The sequence below is a fragment of the Falco biarmicus genome, chromosome 9 (assembly GCF_023638135.1).
Source record: "Falco biarmicus isolate bFalBia1 chromosome 9, bFalBia1.pri, whole genome shotgun sequence".
NCBI lineage: Eukaryota > Metazoa > Chordata > Aves > Falconiformes > Falconidae > Falco > Falco biarmicus.
The window spans coordinates 25,849,372-25,872,267 of NC_079296.1; the positions used below are offsets into that span (position 1 = coordinate 25,849,372).

At 44.0% G+C, this 22,896-nt stretch overlaps 1 protein-coding gene across 2 annotated transcripts in view; it reads right to left on the reverse strand.

Moving 5' to 3' along the window:
* Positions 1–22,896, reverse strand: part of NEURL1 (neuralized E3 ubiquitin protein ligase 1) — a 165,698-nt gene that overhangs the window by 64,342 nt on the left and 78,460 nt on the right. For both annotated transcript variants that reach the window (XM_056352714.1, XM_056352715.1), the window contains exon 2: positions 3,090–3,331. In XM_056352714.1, coding sequence (XP_056208689.1) covers positions 3,090–3,331 — 242 coding nt within the window. The remainder of the gene's footprint in view (positions 1–3,089; positions 3,332–22,896) is intronic.

Genomic DNA, 22,896 nt, shown 5'->3' on the forward strand with positions numbered 1-22,896 from the left:
TGGAACGTATGTCCTTGGGGGCACAACAATTTCACAACAAAGACATTGTTCAAAACCTAGAGATTTCTGGTTTGTAATTAAAGTATCAGAGAAAATAACTCAGAGCTACAGAAAAAAGTTATCTATAACCAGGTCCTCCGCTAAGTGAGTGCTGCTCTTCGTTGCTACTCAGTCCAGCCAAGCACCTAAAGCGTTTACATGAAACACTTGAGCACTGACCTCAGTCCCAGGAACCCTGGGAAGCTCCTCCTTACGGGATGGACACCGGGGTGGCACTAAAAAGGACTGAAGCAGATCTGCTATTTTATATGCCTGGTCAGGATGGGATGGGATCATGCATGTCCCCAGTGCAAGGGGGGTGGATGGGGTGTGCATGTGACAAAATGGGGAATATACACACACTCCACGAAGAAGCCTAGATTATTTACTGCAGCAAATTTACTGCAAGCCCTAAAAGCTTTTGGGTCTGAGATAAATATGGCCTTGTTATTTGTACAATTTACGCCTTCACAGTCTCTTGCCAATACTTCACAGCAATCACAAACCGCATGAAGTAAATAGTCATATGGTAATCAAGGCTGCACATGTTCCATGTATTAATCAGCACCTATAAACAGTTCTCAATACAGTCTGACCACAGGCAAACTAATATCCAAATTAAAATCTAGTATAAAGCCTGCCAAGAATTAGATGCAGCTGGACAAAGGGTACACAGTTTTGCTAAAAAAGGCAATGATTAATGATGGACCAAAATCTCTCTTCAGCAGCCACTGCTAGCAGAAAAGCTTGGGAGGTCCACCGGGTACCAGAAGGGAAGGAAAAGATACAATCTACATCCAAACTGCTAAGCCATGGCTGCTCCCACAGATTCAGGTTCCTGCTCCTTACTGCCCTGCGCCTTGTGTCACCTTCAACAACCTCACTCCACTCCCTAGCAGTGCTCTGAATTACATGGAAGAAACCATACTGGGATATATATCTTGGAGGCAAAGGAGGAGGAAATGTGGCTGCTTGATGGCATTCCCAAAGCTGCAAAGAAATCTCAGAATAAAATCCAAGATACGATACCTAATAAACAGAAAGAAACCTCCTGACTTCTTTCCTCTAGTTTTCCAAAGCGAGTTTAAACTTCATAGGACCTGAATGATTGGGTTCATGGTTAGTCTTTAGCTGGTAAGAAGGTTTAAGACACCATTTTCCACAGGCACACAAAATAACAAGGCAATTGCAGGATGGACGTATCAGAGAAGCAAAGATGTTTTCACATTTCCATCCATCCCTAGAGTACAAGTTCTGCTGAAGCCTGTTGATTGCTCCCATGAGACTTTCCCACTGGACTCAGCAGGAGCTCTACATTTAAATCCCTTGTGTAGACTTGCATGCGTATTCTTCGCATATGTTATGCAAGCTAAAATCCCAAAATACAGGATGATAAACAAGTGTGAATTTCCAGAGATAGCTACATTGTTTCAGAATGAGGAAGAAATAACCCAGAACCTTTGCCTAAACCACTAAACCCACTCAAATCTTTGATGGTGTTTTCAAAAAGAAATGCTGCTTTCATCTCCTCCCAAATCATTTTTTGCAGTTGTTTGTCCAAACTGCTGGCCAACGTGGAAAAAAAATCCCATTAGGCAATGTGAGTGAGTCCTGCTGGGTTTCTAGCCTGAATGGAAGCAGTAAGAGCTCCACAGGAAACATAACAAACATGTAGAAGGGATCCTCTACCTATGGACCTGAGCCTGAAATCACTGAAATCTCTCTATATTTTCAAAAGGAGGCATCTTCCTCATTTCTTGTTTTTTTGCTGGCTGTAAGGGAAGAGCCAGGGAAGGCCGATATGCTGATATCCCGCAGTCTGGGACCTCTAGCAGTAGGCAACAGCAGGATCACTCAGATTCAGTAGCTATATGCAGATAAACCTCCTGGAAAACTCCTCATGCGTAAATGAAGGATTTGCAGGCAGATCTTTCATGTGTGTCACGAACTAAACTTGCCAAAGATGACATTCTTTGTGCCAATGAAAGGCATGAAATCAGCTCAGAATAGAAAAATGCAGTCCCACAAACCAGAGGTCAAATATTGGAAAGTATCTGCGGATGAAGTTTTAAGGGCTCCAAGCTCCTTCAAGGTGCCAAGAGCCTAAAAAGTGCTTCAGTTCCTGAGGGGACCGATTAATTTCTTCATCAGGAAGCAGCTCCTGGTACATGTGGAGGCATGCTGTCTTAGAGGAGCTGAACTTCCCACACCAGCTGCAGCACAAGGGGTACCAACCCCATCCTCCTGGCTACTACAGACACAAAGGAAGTGAAAGCAGCCTCTGCCAGCCAGAAAAATGTGATGCCTGCAATGTTCTGTTCTCTGACCTTAATGCTATCAGGTGACTGATTCAACAAAGCAGTCAGCAGACTGACAGAAAAACCCTTTTCTTAGATGGCAACTGTGACCGCACTGACTGCTCCTTTCATCCTTTCAGTCAAACCCTTCGATCTTCCCTGCCAAGCACAGGAGCAAGCATCTTCACTCCCAGGTCCTTTTCACCTCTTATGTGTTGGCTGTGAGGAAGCTGACTCCCACCTCCATAAGACCAGCCTCATTGCTGCCTTGTTTATGGGAAGAAAGTGCTCCTTGTGGAACTGAACACATTACCTAACTCCTCACCCTATCTTGGCCCACCCAGTAAAACTGCTCTGCAGGATGCAGGCAAAGCCTGGAGGACACATTGGCTAGAGAGATGCTGAGGCTGCCGCCTTCTGGACTGACCAATACAGCTCTTTTTTTCTTGCTGTTTTCTAAGCAATCTCAACTTCCATCTGTCGTTCCTTGTCTAAAATCCAAGATAAGCTCTTTTGCAGCACAGATTTTCCTTTTCTTCCCAGTTTCTACACGGGTCTATACCAATGGCTCCAAGAACTACAGTGACAAAAGCAGAAGTACCAACAGAGATCACAGATCTTTAAGGCCAAGATTTGACTACTGTGCTTTTCAAGGAAGGGCTAAAGATCTGGTGCCAGCACCAAAGCCTGGTACACCCTGACATTCATTCACAGCAGCTCCCACGGCAATAAGGGAAGGCGTCCTTTACTCACCTTAAGCCTGACTTGCTCATATATAACGATGGGCCTGTTGCTGAAGGTAATGGCATTGCAGAAGCTAGCCTGGCGCTTCACTGCCTTCTGCGTCGTGTCCATGATGATCTGGGACCCCTTTGTGTGAGGATGGAAAAGCAGAGGGCTGATGGACAGAACTCCACACTGCGGGATGGGGAGACAGTGCTTCTGCTTGTGGTGGCATCGGTGGGAAGAAGCTGAAAACGACCCGCCTATGGAATCTGAAAGCAGAATGGGGAAAAAAAAGGGTTTCAAATCTGTTGTGGGTAATAAGTGAAAAACTTTCAACGCAAAAACAAAATCAGGGGTACTTCAGAGGGGAACTGTAGTTCCAAATAAAAGTTAGTCAAATCCCCATTCTGTAAATTGCTGAGGGTTTCTAGAGCATATGGAACAATAGAAGGTTATGAGGATACTCAAGGCTCCTGTCTGGGCAGGCTGATAGTACAGAGCATGACAGGGAGATGGCAGCTCAGCACTGAAATCACAGGCCATTTCAAGGCCATACATCAGAAAAGGCGGCAGGAATTGGTTCCAAAACTGGAGCAAAACACATGTGAAGTCGCTGCACCAAAGCTGTCACACTTAGAGAAAAAGAGTTCCACTTCCAGAGGACTCCCAGGCAACTTGACCATTTCTCTCGCTCCTTTGCATCAGCAGCTCCATCAGCCCTTGCCTTCGTATCTCTTTGGACACTGTCCTATCCACCCATGTCATGCGCCAGCTCAGACACATACATTGCTAATCTATACTCAAGCACCACTCAGCAATAATCCACACGGATTCCTCTGACAACCACTACGCATTCTCCTCTCTCCTCCACTGATGGGAACCTCAGCTGAGATCCCCCTTGTCAAGAAGGCATTGATCAGCACGCTATGATTACAGTGAGGAAAGCAAAGAAAGGGAGGAAGGCTATGAAGCAGAGAGATTGCATCTTTCTCTAACCAAGGCCCTACACAAAAAGTCAATGCATGATCAACAGAGTCACGACAGCAGCTTTGTTCATGAACAAATGGATTCACGAGTTTCTTTTCAACAGGGAGCCTGCAGCAGTCCAAGCACAAAACAATCATTATACTGAACTCATCTGCTTCCTTTTCCTTGTGTGCACATACACACTACATTATGCACATATGTTTGGGAGGAGATACTCGTAGATTTGGAAACAGAGGATCAACAGAATAAAGGATTATTCCTTGATAGACTCAGGGGTGCAACAAAAGCAAATATGACCTTAACAATGTGCCAGCCTGCACCATAAAGATGCATGACTAAACAGTATAGTTAAAAACTCTATTCCTCACACATGTAAACTATAGAAACTAATAATATACATTCTTCATATAAATTAATTGCTGAGTGTTATGTCTTCATATAGCTACTGTAAAATAATGCTTATACCGCTAATGTAACTCTTGGTTTTGTAATAAAAAGCCTAGACCCTATTTCTCCCAGACTTTGGGGTAGTTTTAGCTTGCAGCTACATGAAGTTGTAATGGCACATCATCAGAATGAGCGTAAATAACTAGCAATAGGACTTAAAATCCTGGTTTCTGATGAGAACATTTTAATTAAACTTCAGCGTCAGTCACTCTGGCCTTCTCCTCTCATTTCCTTGCTGTTTTTTTTTTCCTCCCATTTTCAGCAACAGTGCTATCCCTTCAGAACAGAGCAGGGGGGGCAGACAAACTGGGCTGTTACCTTTAAACACTAATGCTTTAAGGGAGAAATGAGCCAACTGGGAGTTATCTGATGCTAAAAATAACGTGGAAGGTAAGTCATCTTCCTTCTCCTGTTCCTCACACTCGGAAAGGGAGAAATAAGGTGCAGAGCACCAGGAGAAAGTAGACATTCACCTGAGCAGGCAGGTCAGAGAGGGAAATCAGGAGGAACAGACTGCATGAAGGGGGAGCTTGACACAGGGAAGGTCAGGATGCAGCAGTTCACATGAGCCTGACCTTTTTCCTTTGGGCACGCTACTGGCCTGGGGCAGAGCACCCCGTCTCTCCCCAGAGCCCAGACTGGGTGGTCATAAGACACCGCAAGCTGCAGCAGCCGTACAGAGACAACCTTCGGAGATTACCTCCTAAGACCCGTTTAACTAGAGGCTGTCTTATGTCCCGAAGAACAGGAGATTGAATCCCTTCCAGCATCACTAAATTTTTTCCAAACCAGTTATGTTCTCTACTATCAACCCTCTGGAAGCCTGTTAAGCCGTCAGCTTTAGTGATACCTTGCTGATGTGTTCCTCAGGCTTAATGGTATTTTTGCAAAGAAGTATTTCTATTATCGCTGCAAACATGATGCCGTTCGCCTTCACAAATGGTTATGAGCCAGAGCCAGCAGAAGTGGCCAACTTAACCTTGCTCCACTCCACTTCCCCAGGGAAGTCACGCTGGTCTGCAGGGACAAGACCGCTGACAGATGGTCAAAGCAAATCATCCCAGCCTCTCTTTTGGCAGAAATTTTTCAAGCCACTGGATCTCCTCATTGCTCATCTCTTATCTGCCTCTCTGTTTCCACTATACCCCTTTTTTATAGGCAGACTAACTAAAAATAAACATCTAGTGTGAAAACTTCCATTCCTGCATTTTTCAGCTTCTTTACAATATATATGAAGTCAGAGTCATTTCTGAAACAAGACACCTATTGAGGGATATAATCAATTGTTTGAGATAATTTAAAATCAAGGGATCCATAGAAAAATATGAAAAACTTTTTCTAGTCATTTCCAGTCTTGTTTTTTTCAACACCTCTTTGATAGTTTCTAGGTATGCATATATGTGAAAGAAGCAACTGCTAGTAAATACACATTCAATTCATGACATCTTTGCATCCAGATCTGAATTTTGTAGCTTAAACTTTTTACTAGCAGTCACTCACCAAAACAAGTTCATGCAGTGCAAGGGCACACACATTATAACCTATTTGCATCTCCCAGTGCGCTAATTTTATCAGATAACTTGGCTGTGCTCATAGCTGCTGCACCTCTCCACAGGACATTGCGCCCTTTTAAAATGCGGTAATGGAGTCACCAAAACTGCCCACATCTTTCAAAAGAGGCTCTGATAACAAGACCGCATACGGCCCGCACATCTGCTGGAGCAGCGTTACAGAGCCACAGGTCCTGCCTGACCCCACGGGGAGGGTGTTAGAGGAATGCTTATTTGCTGTGACAGTCTGGCACCACTGTGGACCCCCTTCTCTCTCCCAAATGCTCTTACACAGCGATGACTTCTGCTTGATGAACAGACTTGGGTAAGGAGCAGAAAAGGTCTCAATTTTTTAAAAGTGCAGCTATTTAGTGATGGGGTTTCACACCTTACAAATACTTGAAGTTACAAAGCAAGGGGTCAAACACAAAGGCCTTTGCTTAACTTCTTCAGGGCAGCATGTCACTCCAAAAGGAAGAGACAGTGTGCGACTCCAGATGGCAACACAAACACCTGGGACTGGACTTAGATGAGGAAAGGGACACTTCAGCAACACAAGCTGGTGAGATGCACCGCTGTCCTTGCTTGGCCAGCTAAAAACGAAATAAATCATCTGCTTAAGGTTTTTGTTTTCATTGGGCTGGACCTGGACTCCAGCCTTCTCCCATCCCCTTGTTTAAACTACTACACATTTTGACACCCTCAGCCTTTGCTACCAGCAATGCTGGTACAATACAGCTGGGGCCCCTGAAGTACCTTTCAATTTTTTTTATTTTTTTTTTTTCCATTATGTGAAAGAACTGAGTGAAACTCACAAACCCAAAGTTTCAGCTGGTGAAACAGTCAGAAGTCCTTCTGATTTCACAGCATCCATATAAGGCTCCCTTAACTGAGAGTCTGTCCCATACTCCTCCTGTGCCACAACGTGACATCAGCCACCCAACAAAGGCAAACTGAAGTAAATGCTTGAAAGAAAAATTGCAAACAAGTATCTGAAAGAAGGCTGAAATATGGCAGCATGTTCAAGGTACTGCAAGTTTCCTACTCTGCAGCATAACACAACTTCCCCCTAACAAGCAGTTGTGACAACATGGCAAGGTGACACAAACTGGTATCTTGTGACAAAAGTCATCAGGGCAAAACCACACCCGTCTGAAAACAGCCTTGGTGTCAAAGGGCTACAAATCTAGAGGCGCACCATGCTTTCCAGGTTTCATGTTGGGGGTCACAAAGAACAGCACCTGCTCAGTCTTATGGTTTTCAAGATTGGATAGACTTCAGTTTTCAGTTTGTGCCCACTAATAGATGCTGTTTGAACCATTTTGTTCAATACTGGGTTTGAGCCCTGAACACAACCTGCCCTGATGCCATAAGCCTGCCAAAAGAGCAGCAAGAGTGGTAATGTACCATGTGCTCCCCTGAGCCACAAGCACGTGGGCTGGATCCTCTGAAACCTTTAGTAAGCCAGGGCAAAGGAGACATCAACGTGAACCACAACATGAAGCAGCCTGAACTGCTCTGCCTTCCATGTCCCGCTCTGAAGAGCATCCTTTTCGGAGCCCTGTTTGAGAAAGGAAATATTGCCCCAAAGGTGGCACACTTCTCCCTCCCCATGCATCAGATGTCCCTGGTTTCCTGGATCTCAAGGCCTGAGCAGCACCAAGACAATACTTAAAAGACAGCACTGGATGTTCTCAGCTTAGCAAAATACATCCCAAAGCCTGCTAGGGGTTTTCACCAGAAGCATTCATGGTCTGCAAACATTAGGCAAAATCTTAAAGGCTTGGGATTTCTTAAATGCTGCAAGAAATGGCTGGATTTAACTTTTTTAAAATATGGTTTTTCCGGTTGAAAAAATCTTGATAAGCACTTATCAGAACACTGTCAAAAACTCATTCCAAACTCATAACTAATGGCAAGGTATTTAGATAAACTTCTTAGAGCATGTAAAATAAGTGTCATTCAGAACTGAAAGAAACAGGAAAAGATGACTTCAAAACAGAGCCCAGGGACCGACGTGCCAGAGTAAGTGGGAACGACAAATCCCTGTCCACCTGGGGAGGAGGAGAGGAGAGGTCTGGGGCTGGTGGCAGAGGTACCTGTCCTGCAGGCTAGTGACAGTGAAAAGAGTGGACAGGGCAAAACACCACACTCTGAAAAGAGAAAAGGGTTTCAAAATTACTACGTTATCACAAGAGGCTGACAGACAGTGCTTCATCTGGCTGGTAGCCCTAATGTATAAGCATTTAAAATGAAGGGTTCTAGAAGGAAGGAAAGGAAACCATGTGCGGGTGTGGGGAATGGAAGGGAAGCCCTGCCCCAGGGACACTGGCACGATGCAGCAGGAAAGCCCTAACCCTGAAACAACATCTGCACAGCCTTTCCAAAGCTGGATGGTTACTAGCAGCACAGGGAGAAAACATCAGCTGTGAAATGAATGCTTATAAGCCTTACCACTTTTTGAGGTGGTCCCATCCTTTCGAGAATTATCAGTAAAATACAGTGTAACCAGTTACGCTGATCTTTACATTTGCTAATTAAGTTCAAAAGGAAAAAAACAGAGTGAATTTGTTGTGCTAAGCTTCACAAATGCATTCTTAAAACCACACTTCAAGATACAGTTCATTAAAAATAAATATTAGCTTAACACTAGTGGAAACTGAAAAGGGATTGCAAACAGTGTTTTCTCACATGCAGCCTGACCCAGGACATGAGTACAGAAAGAAGAGAACCATAAACTAATGCAAATTAAAAACAAGAGTGTCTTCACTGCCTTTAAAAATGTTTGGTGTTCTTGGAGGAACAAATAACCATGTATTTCCAGTCTATAGCTAACTCTCCCTGTGCCTTTTACAATGATATTGACCCTATCAGACTGCTGTCACCACGGTCAACTACTCATCTTGGCATTACAAGATGACCACGAAGAAAAAGCAAAGCTTTGCTCTTCCACAACGACAGACTACAGCTTTGCAGGTGTTGGGACATTTGATGATAGCAATGAAAAGCGTTAATTCTGGAGCATTAAAACCAGAACACCTGAAATTATGGAGCATCTTGGGTTAAACTTCAGTGACTTAGGGACATATCTACGAGGTGGATCTCAGCCAGCAGGTCAGATCTAGCACTCTCATCCAAGACTCCAAGTCAAAGCCAAAATGTAACTTATTTTCATCTGTGCTATTTTAGCAGTGACGAGATGTATCAAGAGAGTAGGTTCGCACATAGTGTAAGATTTTCCACTTAAATCGCAAGCTACAAGACAAGAGGCAGGTGCAAACAAGACCACATGCACATGAAAGGAGATAACAGCAGTCAGGGTGGAGGTTAGAGTTGTGCTTTCTTCTTTTTAGACCAAAAAGCAAAGCTGTATTTAAAGTAACAGATCTGAAAAACAGCAAGGGTGGTTGTACACACATCTATGAGAAGCCCCCCAACCCAGTATAAAAAGTGGGCAAAAGAAGCTGCAGTTGATTGCAGGATGATCCACAACAGATCCATCTTTCAGACCTGGTGGATAAGTGGTAGGGAGTGGTTAGTTTCTGAGGAGCCTTCAAAGTGAAGAACCTGATTTTTGATTTTATAGAGAAAAACAGAATTAGTGAAAGAGATGCAAAAAGTGACAGTAAGGGCAGAGGGCAGGAAAACAGCATAAATTTAGAATAAGTACAAGTATGGTAAGACTTTGTCAATGGCAAGAGAGAGGAGACACTGAAGCTTGCAGAAAGGAAAGGAAAAGGGAAAGGCTGTGTCCTGAAGATGGGGCAGAGGTGCAGGCACAATCTGTAAGACTCAGGACACTGATGTGTTTGAGCAGATTTAGGAGGATGCGTTGAAACAGAGCCTGCTATTTCCTCCGCCTCTCTGCTCAGCTGGGATGTGCGTTTGCCCTCCACCACAGGGAGCACAGTACCTGAGGAGCAGAGATGTGTCCTGTTCAACAGTCCCTCCTAACCTCTGCAGGAGTGCCAGGCAATTACCTGTGGGGGAGGCTTTTCTGGCAATGTCAGCTGAACCTCTCGACTTACAAGTCCCTGCTTACATCTTGGATGTAATGAAGGATTGCTTGGAGACGATGCTGAGGCTATGAATATTAGTAAAAGTTAAGGGGGGGAGCAATTTTTACAAAGCTTAAAAAAAGAAGATAAAATAGCTGAGGAGTGACAGAAGAATAAGAGCTCTGCTTCAGTTACATTAAGCCTGAGTTGTTTGTAATACTTTATTAAAAAAAAAAAAAAAAAAAAAAGAGCAAAAATTTAGGTTGGTCAAAGGAGATGTAAGAACTACAGAGGAGAGGTGCATCTGTTAATTGACTGTAGGAAGGATATGAGTGAACTAATGTCAGTGGTTGAAATTACCCACAGAGAGATCAGAAGATGTTCCTGGGCAGAGTCTAAAGGAGACTCTGCCAGCTGGGGGAAGGAAGGTGAGGAAGATCCTTATAACGCAAGAGAGGCCCGAGGAGAGGACAGCAAGGCAGGACTGAACTGGGGAGGCAAACCCTCACACACACCATCTCCAGGAGGAACAGTCTGGTGATGGCACTGTAAGCACTTAAAAATACCAACCACCACAAAGGTGGCTGATCATGCCCTTTTTTTGTGAAGAAAAGATGGTATCATAAGAGAGGTGTGTGAATACCTAAGTATTTCTGTATGCACATAAGGCTATTGAGAATAAACACCTTTCCCTTACAAATTGATTCTTAAACTTCCCACTTCAGTAATGATGCCATGCAATCATTAACCAACTCCTAGTCCCTACTTAGGCAACGGCTTACCCAGCATCTCTCACAGTTGTTCGTAGCAATTCAGCCACTGATGCCATGGAGAACGGAGGATGGCTGCAAGACCTCCAGTACCACTCCAGTTCCCACGAGTGCAGCCCACCCTTTGCAGGCTCCCTCCTTGCCCTCTCCCTGTGCAAATCCCCCCAGGCCCCTGCAGACCATAAGCCCACTAAGCACATAAGAACAAAAAGAGCATAAGAAAGCAGCCATATGCTCCTGTCTGCTGGGTAAGGAAAGAAGGTGCAAGCATCAAGATGGGCAGTATCAAGATGAATTGCCTCAGGACCCACGTCCCCAGGGGTCCAGCCAGGTCCACGGAAAGGAGACTGAGATCCCTCCAACAGCAGCCACTTCTCCCCATACTACCTTCCAGCAGTTTCTCTGAGCCACAGGCAGGAGTGACTTGCCTGTGCCATGTAATTATTTTTGAGAGCAACAAGGCACTTCTGACCTTATTCTCTTTGCATATTGGTGATTTTGCATCTTTATTATTATTACTAAGGCATCATAAGTTAGAGTAGGAAATGAGATGATCAAAGTAAAAATAGTGCTCTCGAAGCATCCAAGATCTCTTCCTTGATTTAGAGCAGTTTTGCTCTGCTGCGATCAGGTAATGTCTGTCAGCAGTGTAACGAGAAATGTAAAAATGTATTTATGTCTTGTAACAAAAGAAAGCAAGATTAAATCCAGTTTGGTTTAAGATTTAGGGATGTTTTAAAAATTCTGTTTATCCTTCTCTTGCAAATGTGCAGTTTGGGAATTTTCTCCTTTGCTAATATCTGATGCTTCAGGAGGAGGAGGAGAAACAGCTTGCCCAAGGTCACGGCTGATCTGTCCATGCTGCAGATGGTGGGAGAGGAGGAAGAAAAAACCCCAAAACTTTCCATGCTACCTCCTCTTGATAATCCTTATCTTCTCGAAGATAAACTGATACACTGTTGGCCACATGATTATGTGTACTTTATAAAATAAGTTACATTTGCTTCTCTGACCCACTGCATTAACGAACCAGTTCCCTGCCACAGCTCCTTTTCCAGAAACTGTCCACCTGGGACAAACCAGTGAACTCTCCCATCTACCGTAATTCCAGTTACTCATTTTCTTAATATAGATCAGAACTATGCACAGAACATTTTACTCCTGTATTAACATTACAGAGCTACTCCTAATTTATGGTCATGTAAAGTAAGCTTAAGTAGTTATTGTAGACATTTAACTAAGAGCAGTGCTGCTGAGATTGGGGCCAACAGTACCTCCTCCCCTCTCCCTAACCTCATGCAAGCACACGGAGAGGTCAAATTCACCTTCTGCTCTCCCCTGTGTCCTCGGGTCTGCCAGGAAGCCCAGCGGTGGCTCCACATGGGCTGTCCCCACACAGCACATCCTCTGGCCCCTGTGCCAGAGGCAGGCACCTGGGCTAGGCAGGTCCCAGGGAACGGCACAAGTACAAACCTTGCAGTGGTTTGGAACCAAAGCCTCACCCTCCCAAGCCCAGAGTTTCCACCACAGTGCTAACTGCATGCTGCTTTCCCCTTCCCCTCCTGCGATACCAGGCGCAGCTGTGATGAACTGCCAGGCTGCTGCCCCAGAGGTAGCCGTGTTCCACTGCACAGCCTGCAGAGCAGCCACTCTCCGAGGGTTCATGACAGTTCACACTGCAAAAAAGTAGCTACATTAAAGCAGAGCCTGACTGCAAATATTTTATGGCCACGTAGTACTTCCATGCACTACAAATCAATGTAAAAGATGTTTTCTTCAAGGGGCCTCATATAGACTGTGTTTTTAAAATGCATTCCCTCTGCTAAATATAAATCAGTAAGAGTTTTTGTTCTTCCAAAAGATTAACCAGCCTCAGTATTTTGGGATCTAATTCTAAAATACTTGTAGAGGTGCCAGCATTCTCTTCCAATTTAAATACAGTTTAATGGAAAGTCTATCCTGGGCACATTTTCCATGTACAGTGTAATGGCTTGCAAGTCTGAATATTAAGAGTTCACCAGAAGCAGAAGTAACCTGTCAAGGTTAAACTTTAGACATTTTTCAGGACAAGAAGGAAGGTGGGAGCAATGGAGAGCACGAATAAAGCAAACATAAGGGTGGCAGAGACAAGCAAATGGACCTGCAGAACCAAAATCCAAGAGATGGTGTAGCCTACAGACAAAGCCTTGCAAAGAAAATGCAAGTTGGAGCAGCTGTGGTTCTGAACCCAAACCCTTGATTTAGCTTTGAGTAATACCTCTGTAAAATCAAAGATGTGCCTCTAGACTCAAGATGCTGAACTGGGCCCACAGCAGGCTACTCACACAATATAATGAGCTACATTAGGATACTGTTCTTTATACTCCCTCTATCACCAGTGGAAAAAGATAGGGTCTTAAAAGTGTCATGAGGAGCATCTCTGAATTATGCTTCTTGTCTGCATCATCAAATGGACAATGCTCTGCCACTGCTCCACCCTTCATCCCAGTGCATGATACGTACGTTAGGAATGCAAAACACTGTGGCCAAAAACCTCTTGCTTTTTTTGACCTCCCACATCCTAGGTGTCTTGTTTAGCACAGCTCCTGAATCAGAGACCACCTCTTACTGAGAAAGACAAAAGCCCCAGGCTGGAGACACCATCCTACCTTGCTCTCAAAAAACTGTGGCTCTGCCAAGTGATCCTGGAATAAGGCAAGTGAACAGTAAGACCTTCGAATAGCGCAGGCTTCCCAACATAGAACAGAAAGCATGAACATCTCTGCAGAGACAGCATTTGCAAGAAGGTGGGATGGGTGCTGGGCTGGTATTTGTAGCTCCAGGGAAGAGAACAAAGATTGCCTCTAGAAAGAGCCTGGAAAACACTCCAAGACAGGGGCAGCATCACTCATCTAACAGCAAAATCCAGAATTGCATTAACTGAAGTATCCCTGAGATCATAGCAATGTAACCCTCGAACACCATCAGTTCCTCAAAGCCACAAAAGATTTAGAGCCCAACATGCTAGGTGAGCTTAGATCACAGCAAAGAGCTTCTTCCTCAAGAGCTCATGGCATCAGCCATGCTGGGGATTCAGCATCCACACATGCTTTGTTGCCTTCACAAATACCCATCTCTGTGCACAGCACAGCCCTGATGTGCTCTTGCTGTACAGTTGGTAAGGCATAATGTTCCTTTCTGTTCAGAAACATTATAGACAACTTTGGACAGCAGTTGTGAAATCTCCAGATGCTCCTGCAATCCTGTAATGGAGATCTTCCACCCCTCAACAGAGGCACCAAGAATTTCCAGAGCACCACAGTGTCCATTGTTCTGCAGCTGCATTGCTCTTGTCAACCAGGGCTGAGGGTCAGCCTGCATCACCCCAGGAGCCAGGGAGTGAGCACTTAGCCCTCTCTCCAAGGACCATGTTGCTTAGCTGCGTGAGCAGGCCTTCGAATCTTTTGCAAAAACATTCTGCTGATGATGTCCTCATACTTAGGTCCTTGCTTTCTCCTTTCTACAGACTGGTGGCTGTAAATACAGTGTCACCCAGTACATCTCTGTGTCTTTCTTTGTTTTCATTTCTTTCTGATCAACTGAAAACTCCCCTTTTCAACATGAGAAAATTGCACTGCTCACTTTGTTGTTCATCGGTACAGTTTCCAAACTATTTCCCTCCACACCAGTTACCCAAATAAAAAGACTGTCATTCAATATAAAGTCCAAAAGCAATCCTAAAAGGAAGCCCTTCAAACATACATCAGCTGAGGGTCTCCCAACTGCAGGGTTTATGCCATTGTGAAATGGAATATTCTTCGCTCATGAAGGATAAATGCACCTGAAATTCCAGTGTTGCTACACACTGACTAGACCCCTAAAGATATTGATTCAATTTTTTCCTGATTATGTTTGGCTGCAAACAAATCCCAAAAGTATGGGGTTATTAGAACTAGCAACTTATCAGGCTGGTGAAAATTTACTACTGCCTCTGCTACTCAGCCACATTTAACATCGTCTTAATTGTTTCTCAGCCAGTTCCCTCTTTCAAGTTTTCCATCACTGGCCTCACCTCAAGCCGCACATTTCTCTCTCACTTAAATTTACTCCCTTATTATTATTTAAAAAAAAAAAAAAACTCTTGCACTCTCCTCGTTTGTTCTCCTTAAGACAGGCGTGCTTCGTATCTTCTCATTAAAAAAAAAAAAAAAAAAAAAAAGAAAAGAAAACGAAAAACCACCACTCCTCTCCTGAAGCAACAGGTCCTAGTGATTAACCAAGGCTTCCTCACCTCACAAAGTTATAATTAGATGGATTTATTTTGGTAGCACCCACTAGTTAATCTGTAACGTATTCCTGCAAAGTAACTTGCACTGGGTACCGAGGTTACAGAGCTTGCCATCAAAATGGCAGTTTCCCAAGTGCATTGCTGGGGTGAACGTGTGGGAGCTCCATGCCTGACTCCCCCACCACGGAGCTGCTAAAATTCCAGCCCACCCGGCAGAGCCGGCATGAGACGTGAAGCTGCCTACCCTGCACAGGACACCAGCGCTGCTCTCCAGCAACTTCTCGCTGCACAAACATAAATTATAACCAAGAAATTTTGCCCAGACCAGAGAGGTCTCCAGTAGCACTCAAGTGCTAGCCACTACATGATTAAAACATATATATTTTTTGCAGGCAAATAATTTAAGCGCTACTGAGACAAATCCAGGAGAAAGGGCAACATTTCTTCTTTACGCAAGAATTTGGCCATCCACGCGTGCATTCCTTCATTAATCTGCACTTTCTGTACCACAGTCACAAGTGGAATCTAAATTACTGACCTTCCTGCTCTCATCTGGCTCTGCAGCACATCGCTTGCACCAGTTTAAACACCTCCTACCAGTAATCCAGCCCGTTTCCCCAGCAGACCAGCATCTGAGCCTGGATCATTGAATTAAAACATGAAACTGCAACAGCCAATCAGGGCATGAAATTCCAGTTTATTTTAACAACGATAAACAGCATCCCTGGCACTTATTCCAAAGAAAAAGCATGAATACTATTCCATCATCTTTCTTAGCAATTCCCATGCTAGACCCATGAAGTTGTTACTTAACATTTTGCTATAAATAGCTGCTGGAGCAGTCCATACAGGAACTTGTTTTCCTTAGCATCTGCTGTAACCGGCCAGCCAGTAAAAAAACAAGGGTGCTGAATCCTTATTGCCTGAGGACAAGAGCACATAAAGATGTTTTTTTTCTTTAAAAGTGATCCTACCTGCTAACCACTGCCTCATGCTGAATCACAAAAATGAGATGGGTCTTGCCCCAAACTGTTTACAGTCTGCATATAACAAAATAAACAGCAAATAAACGGAAGTAAGAGGAAGATATTTTTCTAAATAATATAAGTTTTATCTGATTTCAATTGATTTTAATGAATCTGTCAGGACACGTGCTGTTCAACACCCTCAGCCAATGCAATTCCTTGCACCAGAGGACAGTGGGAGGTTACTCCAGCACCTCTTCTGTCACCACAACAGCACACAAAAGAGCTCCAGTCCTCTCTGAAGAAATACGCTTCAAACTAAAAGCTCAAAGCCCTTTCATTATAAGCCCTGACAGAATTTCCATAAACTTTCTTGATTATTTTCTTACCACTTGAGTAACACAGTCAATCCCTCGGGTTGTTTTGTAAAGGATGCTACCCCAATGCTTCTCAAGACAGGGTGCCAAGGAAGCTTTGCCACCCCTGGCTTGGAAATTGCGTGAACACTGATGTGTGCAAGCTAAGCAGAAGAAAACTTCCCAATGATTCAGTCTTCAGCAATTTTATACTGCTGCAGTATAACACCACCTTTCCTGACTCAGATGATCAGTTACCATTTACTGAATTTGGGTAATGTAGAACAGGTGACTTGGAAGGAAGAGCACGAAGATAAAATATGACTGTATTTCTAAATAGCTGAAAGACGAGAGATGTGCTAGAAAAGCAAGCCAGCTTGGAACGGGAACAACACAGTTTTAAAATTCATGCAAAAGGGCATTTTTGCATATTGAGGTGTTGATAAGAGTCAAAAGAGGAAGAAATCTGATGTCACACCATTCAGAGCATTGTTCCTGATGTTGCCACATTCATGGTGTGACTGCCTTGAAGGTCATGTGCAAATAGGAAACAAGCCTAAAGGGCTCAGGGGACTTTATTCTCTTGGTGGAAAGACACCTACACTACTTCAGAAGAGGAGGAGCAATTAAGTATGGAGCCCAATTCATTCATCCATTTTCCTTGCTTCTTTGTAGCTTGAAAAATCATGGAAAATCCTTTAGTCTTTGTCCAGCTAAGGGGCATTTCTTCTGCTAGGAAAGACCGCTGGATATTTAATTTTTTTTTAGTATATAATGGCACCTGTTTCTTTAAAGCTACAGCTCTAAATAATAATTTAATAAGGACCACACTGCATCCCTGACAGATGCTCCTTCCTGCCAGTACAGAGAGATGCAGCTGTTGAACTGGTCTGCAAATCCAGACCTCTGGGCCACAAAGCATTTCCCTCATTAGCTTTCTGCCCCTAAAAACCAATCTCAATGCATAATCTGAACCTAACGTTGTAAATGCAGTACATACAGGAAAAACACAAAACACTCGTCATCAAACTGAAGTGTCAGAAATCCAAAACTGCTACTGATCTTTAATATTTTCCAAAGGGTGCACTGCAAAATCACTTCTCTGGAGTACTGAAGTTATTTAAGGTAACTTGCCCATACTTACACTCCATTACAGCTGCCCACACAACGTTACACACCTCCTCCTGCATCAACTGAGCCAGCAGTACCAGGCACATATGTGTCATAAAACTACTGCTTCTGCCACACACTGAAGATAAAATGGATAAAGTCTGTCCACAAGGGTTCAAGCACAGATTCCCCAAAGCACAGTGAGCCTCCAGTGAGCAGCTTTGCTGTGGGGGGGTTCAGAGCAGAAAGGTCTCTGTGGGATAATCACGAGTGGGTAAAGAGAGCTCAGGCAGTCATTTTACAGATAACGGAATAGAAACATCTTCCAGCATTTTGCTGAAACTATTTGCTGGCTGAGGTTACCGGGTCTCTGGTGAAGAGCACTGTAAGATCTGCAGTCATCTCTTGCAAACATGTTGAATGACTTTAGCACTCTTTCAAATCTATTTGTAGAATATTTGGAGGATATTTCCCTGCATTTCATCCTTTCTACCATGGGAACAGACAGCCTGAATGTTTCATCCTTTGTCTGATAAATACCATTGCAAATCTGCCTAGGAGGGATACAGGCAGCTGTAATCACTGCATCTCCATTTCAGGAATTAATTTCTAACACGATGCAAGATCTTCTACTGTATCCCAAAGACAGCCTTGCCCACTTCCCACCTAAGCCTGACTGCTAGAAGCCATGCACAGAATAGCACAGGCCAAGGAGAGTAAGATCATTTTATAGTCAGTAACCATCCAAAATCCAAGCGATGAAATACAGCGATACAATATCTAGATATTGAATCACCCACCCTTGCTCAAGCAATAGAGCCTTGGGCTGGACAGAAAGGAACCTTGTCACAGCCTTCAAGCAGCAAGGTCTCTTCAGACAATTTTGCAAAGTCACTGATGGACAGAGGGATTAAGAGTAGGACAGCAACTCCTACCATGCTGTCATGCTGCAGCTCCAGCTCCATGTGAGATGGACCAGCACCCATCAGGACTTCTGACTTTGCATTCCTTCTAAATACATAGCTTCACTCAGAATCAGAAAATAAGGCGGCAGTGTTAGTGATGCTCTCTTTCCCTTTGGAGATGAAAAATCAGAGGGTGGCACTGAACTAGTTTAGGATAACCAGAAAATAAATGGAGCAACTTTCCTTTTCCAAGTTGCAGGAAATTCAACAGCATCAGTAATGCCTTTGTAAAAGAAATTAGATTCTTAAGGCTCTGTTTTATATTTTATAATCTGATTCTCTTTGATGTGCAAAGACAGAAGTAATTTTGACCTGGGATTCTTCAGCATATTATAGGCACCCATATATTTCTATCTTCCAGAAAGACTTTCTTCTTTTAACTTTTTTTTAATCCCAGTCTCTTTGTAAGCTGCTATTTTTTTAACCTTTGAAAAATACTGTCTTAACAATCTTTATGTCTCCAGTCAGTCTTCCAACAGCCCTAGAGAAAAGTAAAGTTTTATTTAAAGTGCTTTTAGTTGAGTCACTGAGTATTAAAGATAAATCAGAGCTGAAATTGTAGCTTTCAAAACTCTCTCCCCCAAAAAGCCCTTTCCCTTCTCTCTCCTCCTCCCAAAAGCTAAAGCCAATGAAACATTTCTGTCTTCTGACCAAAAGCCTGATCTGTCCAACTAAGTGAAACTAAGATCCAGCACTTCATTCCAAAACCTTATCCTCAATGCCCTTGCCACCAAGTTGCCATTTGCCCATTTTCTAACCTTTAGCTTTTCCAAGCAAGAGAAAGTGAAATCATGGAGACAATTTCCTTAAGCAAAAGATGTTTATGGGTAATCTTCTTTAAAGCAGTAACCAACCCACAACACATACTGCATTTACCCCAGAGCTGTGACGAATGCCTGTTGAGCTGCAGCACTCAAACCGCTTGCGTTTTAAACAGCAGTTTGTCGAGTAATGTTAATTATTTGGGAGGTCTCTGCTTCTAGAAACATAAACATTTATTTTTATACTGATCACATTTTCTTTTCCATGTGGTGCTTCCAGCAGAGACTGAAATTAGAATGGCTTCTTTGCATGCCACGGTGTGGTTTATGGCTCAATTTCCCCTCTACGCTTGCAAGCAGGGGGTAGCATTACACCGGGGCTCTGCACATCACCTTCCCCATCTTTGCTTTGCAGGTGGAAACCTGCTTTCCACCGATGGGAGAGCTCTCCCACGCTCAAACCCATCCACTATCTCCTTGAGGCTACGCAGCTTCCCTCTGGCTGACAACAAAGGTCTGGGACTTGAAGTAGCCTGAGGATCACTTGAACTTCGTAAGCAAACAAAGGACTGGGTTGCTGGGAAGCACGGCAGGGAACAGAAGAATAGGCTCTTGCAGGTGTCCGAGTCAAAAAAAAAAACCCCAAAACCAAAACAACCTCCAGACCTGCCAAGATGCAACTCAAACACAGGCACGTGCTTCCTTCAAACTGCTTCCCCGGTTCAACAGGCGCTGCTTTTGAGGTGGCAGCCTCGATGCCCAAGCTCTGCTTAAGCCAGGCCACGTGCCTCACAGTTCCTTTAAAAAGACATTTTCAGTCCTGCCCTGGTGTGTCTCAGCAGGCCCTGCTTTCGCTGACAAGTGTATTTGCCAAAAACTTCCCGTGCTGCATCCACGCCATGCCACGTGGCTGCACAGCAAGGTCCATCACAGAGAAAACACAGCAGTGGCAGCCAGAGAAGGTTGTGTGAAATCGCAACCAGCAACCCAAGGCCTTTACCTGCCGCAAGGCTAACACAGCGTTTCCAGAGCCACGCTGAGCCATCCGCACATCAGTTGTGGGCACTTCCTCGTTAGGGCTCTGTGTGCTTCGATCCATAAGGATTTCTCTCCAAAGGTAGTCAAAGATGCCAACAGCCTGTGCTACCCAAGCAAATTTTATAGAAAGGTCACTGCACAGCCATCCTGCTTGGGACAAGTGTTGGGTCCTCTGCTGCCGTCCAGACTTCATTGACAAAGCCTGCTGTAAGCAACTTCTGGAGCCCCAGGTCGCCTCACGTGGACCAGGCTCACGCACCCCCGTGCAGAACTGTCATATTAGGTACAATGTGATGGGGCTAATTCAGCCCAGGGGTATTTAGTGATACTTGACCCCCACCATGCTTCCCCTCTGTACTAGGATACGTTTACTAATATAGGCAGAAAAGGATATAAACTGAACCACAAAAAGAAGTTGATTTTCATAGCAAGGGGCCTTGGTTTATCACAAAGGCTTCCCACACAGAAGTGATTTTAAGTCTATGGACAGGGCAAGAAATCCAGATTTCTGCTGATACTGGCTGTTGGGGGAGAGGCAACCAGGAGCCTACTCTTTACATTCTGCATCATGTTCATTAACGTATATGGCTTTTATTATATCCCCTTTTTACTGTTTTCCCATTTTCTTTAAAATAAAAGCGCTATCACTCTTAACAGGAAAAACATGCTTATGCATCCCATCAATTATCACAGCTGTCCCTGAGCCCACCCCCTTTGCTGTGCTGTTGGACCCACGGCAAATGTCAGATAAACCCAAGGACTCCTCTCCCCAGCCCCATCAACTGCAGTCATCTTGAATGCTATTTTTAACGCCAACAAATTAAAAGTGTCCCTTCAAGAGACAATCAAGGACAGAGTCAAGGAACTGAAATACTTGTGAGACTAACTCGACAAGAGCTACAGAGAAGGTGGCTCTAACTCATTTTGGACCAGCTTCACTGAGATAAATACATTTTCAAAGTAAAACTTGGATTTAAGGGGGGACAGACAGGGAGAAAATAAACGGACAACAATGCTAACAGGGATCAACCCTAGAGCAAAGCACAGTGACATGCAGGGCTGCAGCATATGCTCCAACCGGAGGCACTCGGTGAGGCTTGCAGCTGGCAGTCACACTCTTATTTAGCCTCTGGGAGGCAAGATCTTTCCTGACCTCCAGCTCCTTACCCTGCTGTGCCATCAGTAATCCCTGCCGATTGCTGAGGGCAATCGATTGGGATCGATTCTTTGCTTTGCTTTCGCTTCCCAGGAAACTCCCTTTCCTTTAGGATTAATCGGGTTTTAGATTGATCTCAATGCAACCCTCTGCATGTATGTATGGATATCATTAATGTTATGTTCTTTAATACAAAGAAAGCAGCCCTATCAATTTTAAGACCATATGTCTAGAGGCTGCCTCTTCTTAATTCCTGCTAAACGTCAGCAATGGTAATTGTATTTGTTTAGCAAATTTGTTTTATACTATTAACAACATGAATCTTCTGGCTGCGGGACTCCTTGTTTTGTATAAGCATGCAGATGATTCCATAGGACATGTCAGGGGATCCTACAAAGCTTTCTGAAGAGACACCTGCTACCTCTAAATTAACTGAATGATAGCTAAACATATCACCCATAATTCTTAAAAAAACAGGAGTTCAGTAAGAAAGAGGTGAGGAAAGATCAGAGGTAACAATGCTTCCGTATCAAGGAGGGAGATGATCAGGCAAAGAGTAGACAAATAAGACAACAAAACCTGAAAAAAAACATTCAGTCCCTAGGTCCCACCAGAAACGAGCATCGAGTTGACACAGAAGTTAACAGGCAAACGCCACGAAAGCAACGGACAAAGCAAGAACGGGGATGCTCTTTGCTCTCAGCGCCTGTAGCAAGACCCTTACAGTCAAATACCGCCACAACTAATGAAAACCTCATCTGCCTTTCACAACAGTAGAACAGGTTTCAAGTATAAATGTGGTTACCTGTAAAACCTCTATCCACAGAGGTACCACACACTTCATTTTCAGAAGTGTTGTCAGCAGTTAATATGCTTTACTATCAGCCACCCTGGGACACTGGCAGGTGACCCACAGGTCACAGGCATTAACCGAAATAATCTCTGGGAGCCCCACTTTTAGCAAATGCCAACACAGTTTTGGCACCCTGCCCAGGGTCTTCTGCACCAGTTAATCCCGCCCTGAGCGGGATTAATTTCTCTCTCACACACATGCACACATACTCACTTGCTTCCAGGGCTATATACCAATTGTGCTAAAAGCAGAGTGAGTATTTGAAAGGGCCTTTCCTCCCCAGTCCCACGTTAGATCTCAACAAGCAACTGTCTGCAGAACATGGGAGACGTTAACCCCCTAGTGAGGCTGATCCCATCACCAGTCACTTCATCAAATGAGAAGTTACCCCAAAATCTAGGCAATAACTCAGATATGATAAGAATACAAAATAATACTAATTCGCAAAGAAATCTTCTAACAATTTCTGTTGTCGGGTCTTCATTTTTTCACTGTGGTTGTTTCTTATTTCTTCTGGAATATTTGCAATTTTAATTAGGTAGAAGAAGAGGGAAATTTTAATTCGAAGGTGTGTACAGCAGTGTACACTGGAATACAATGCTGTTTAGTGA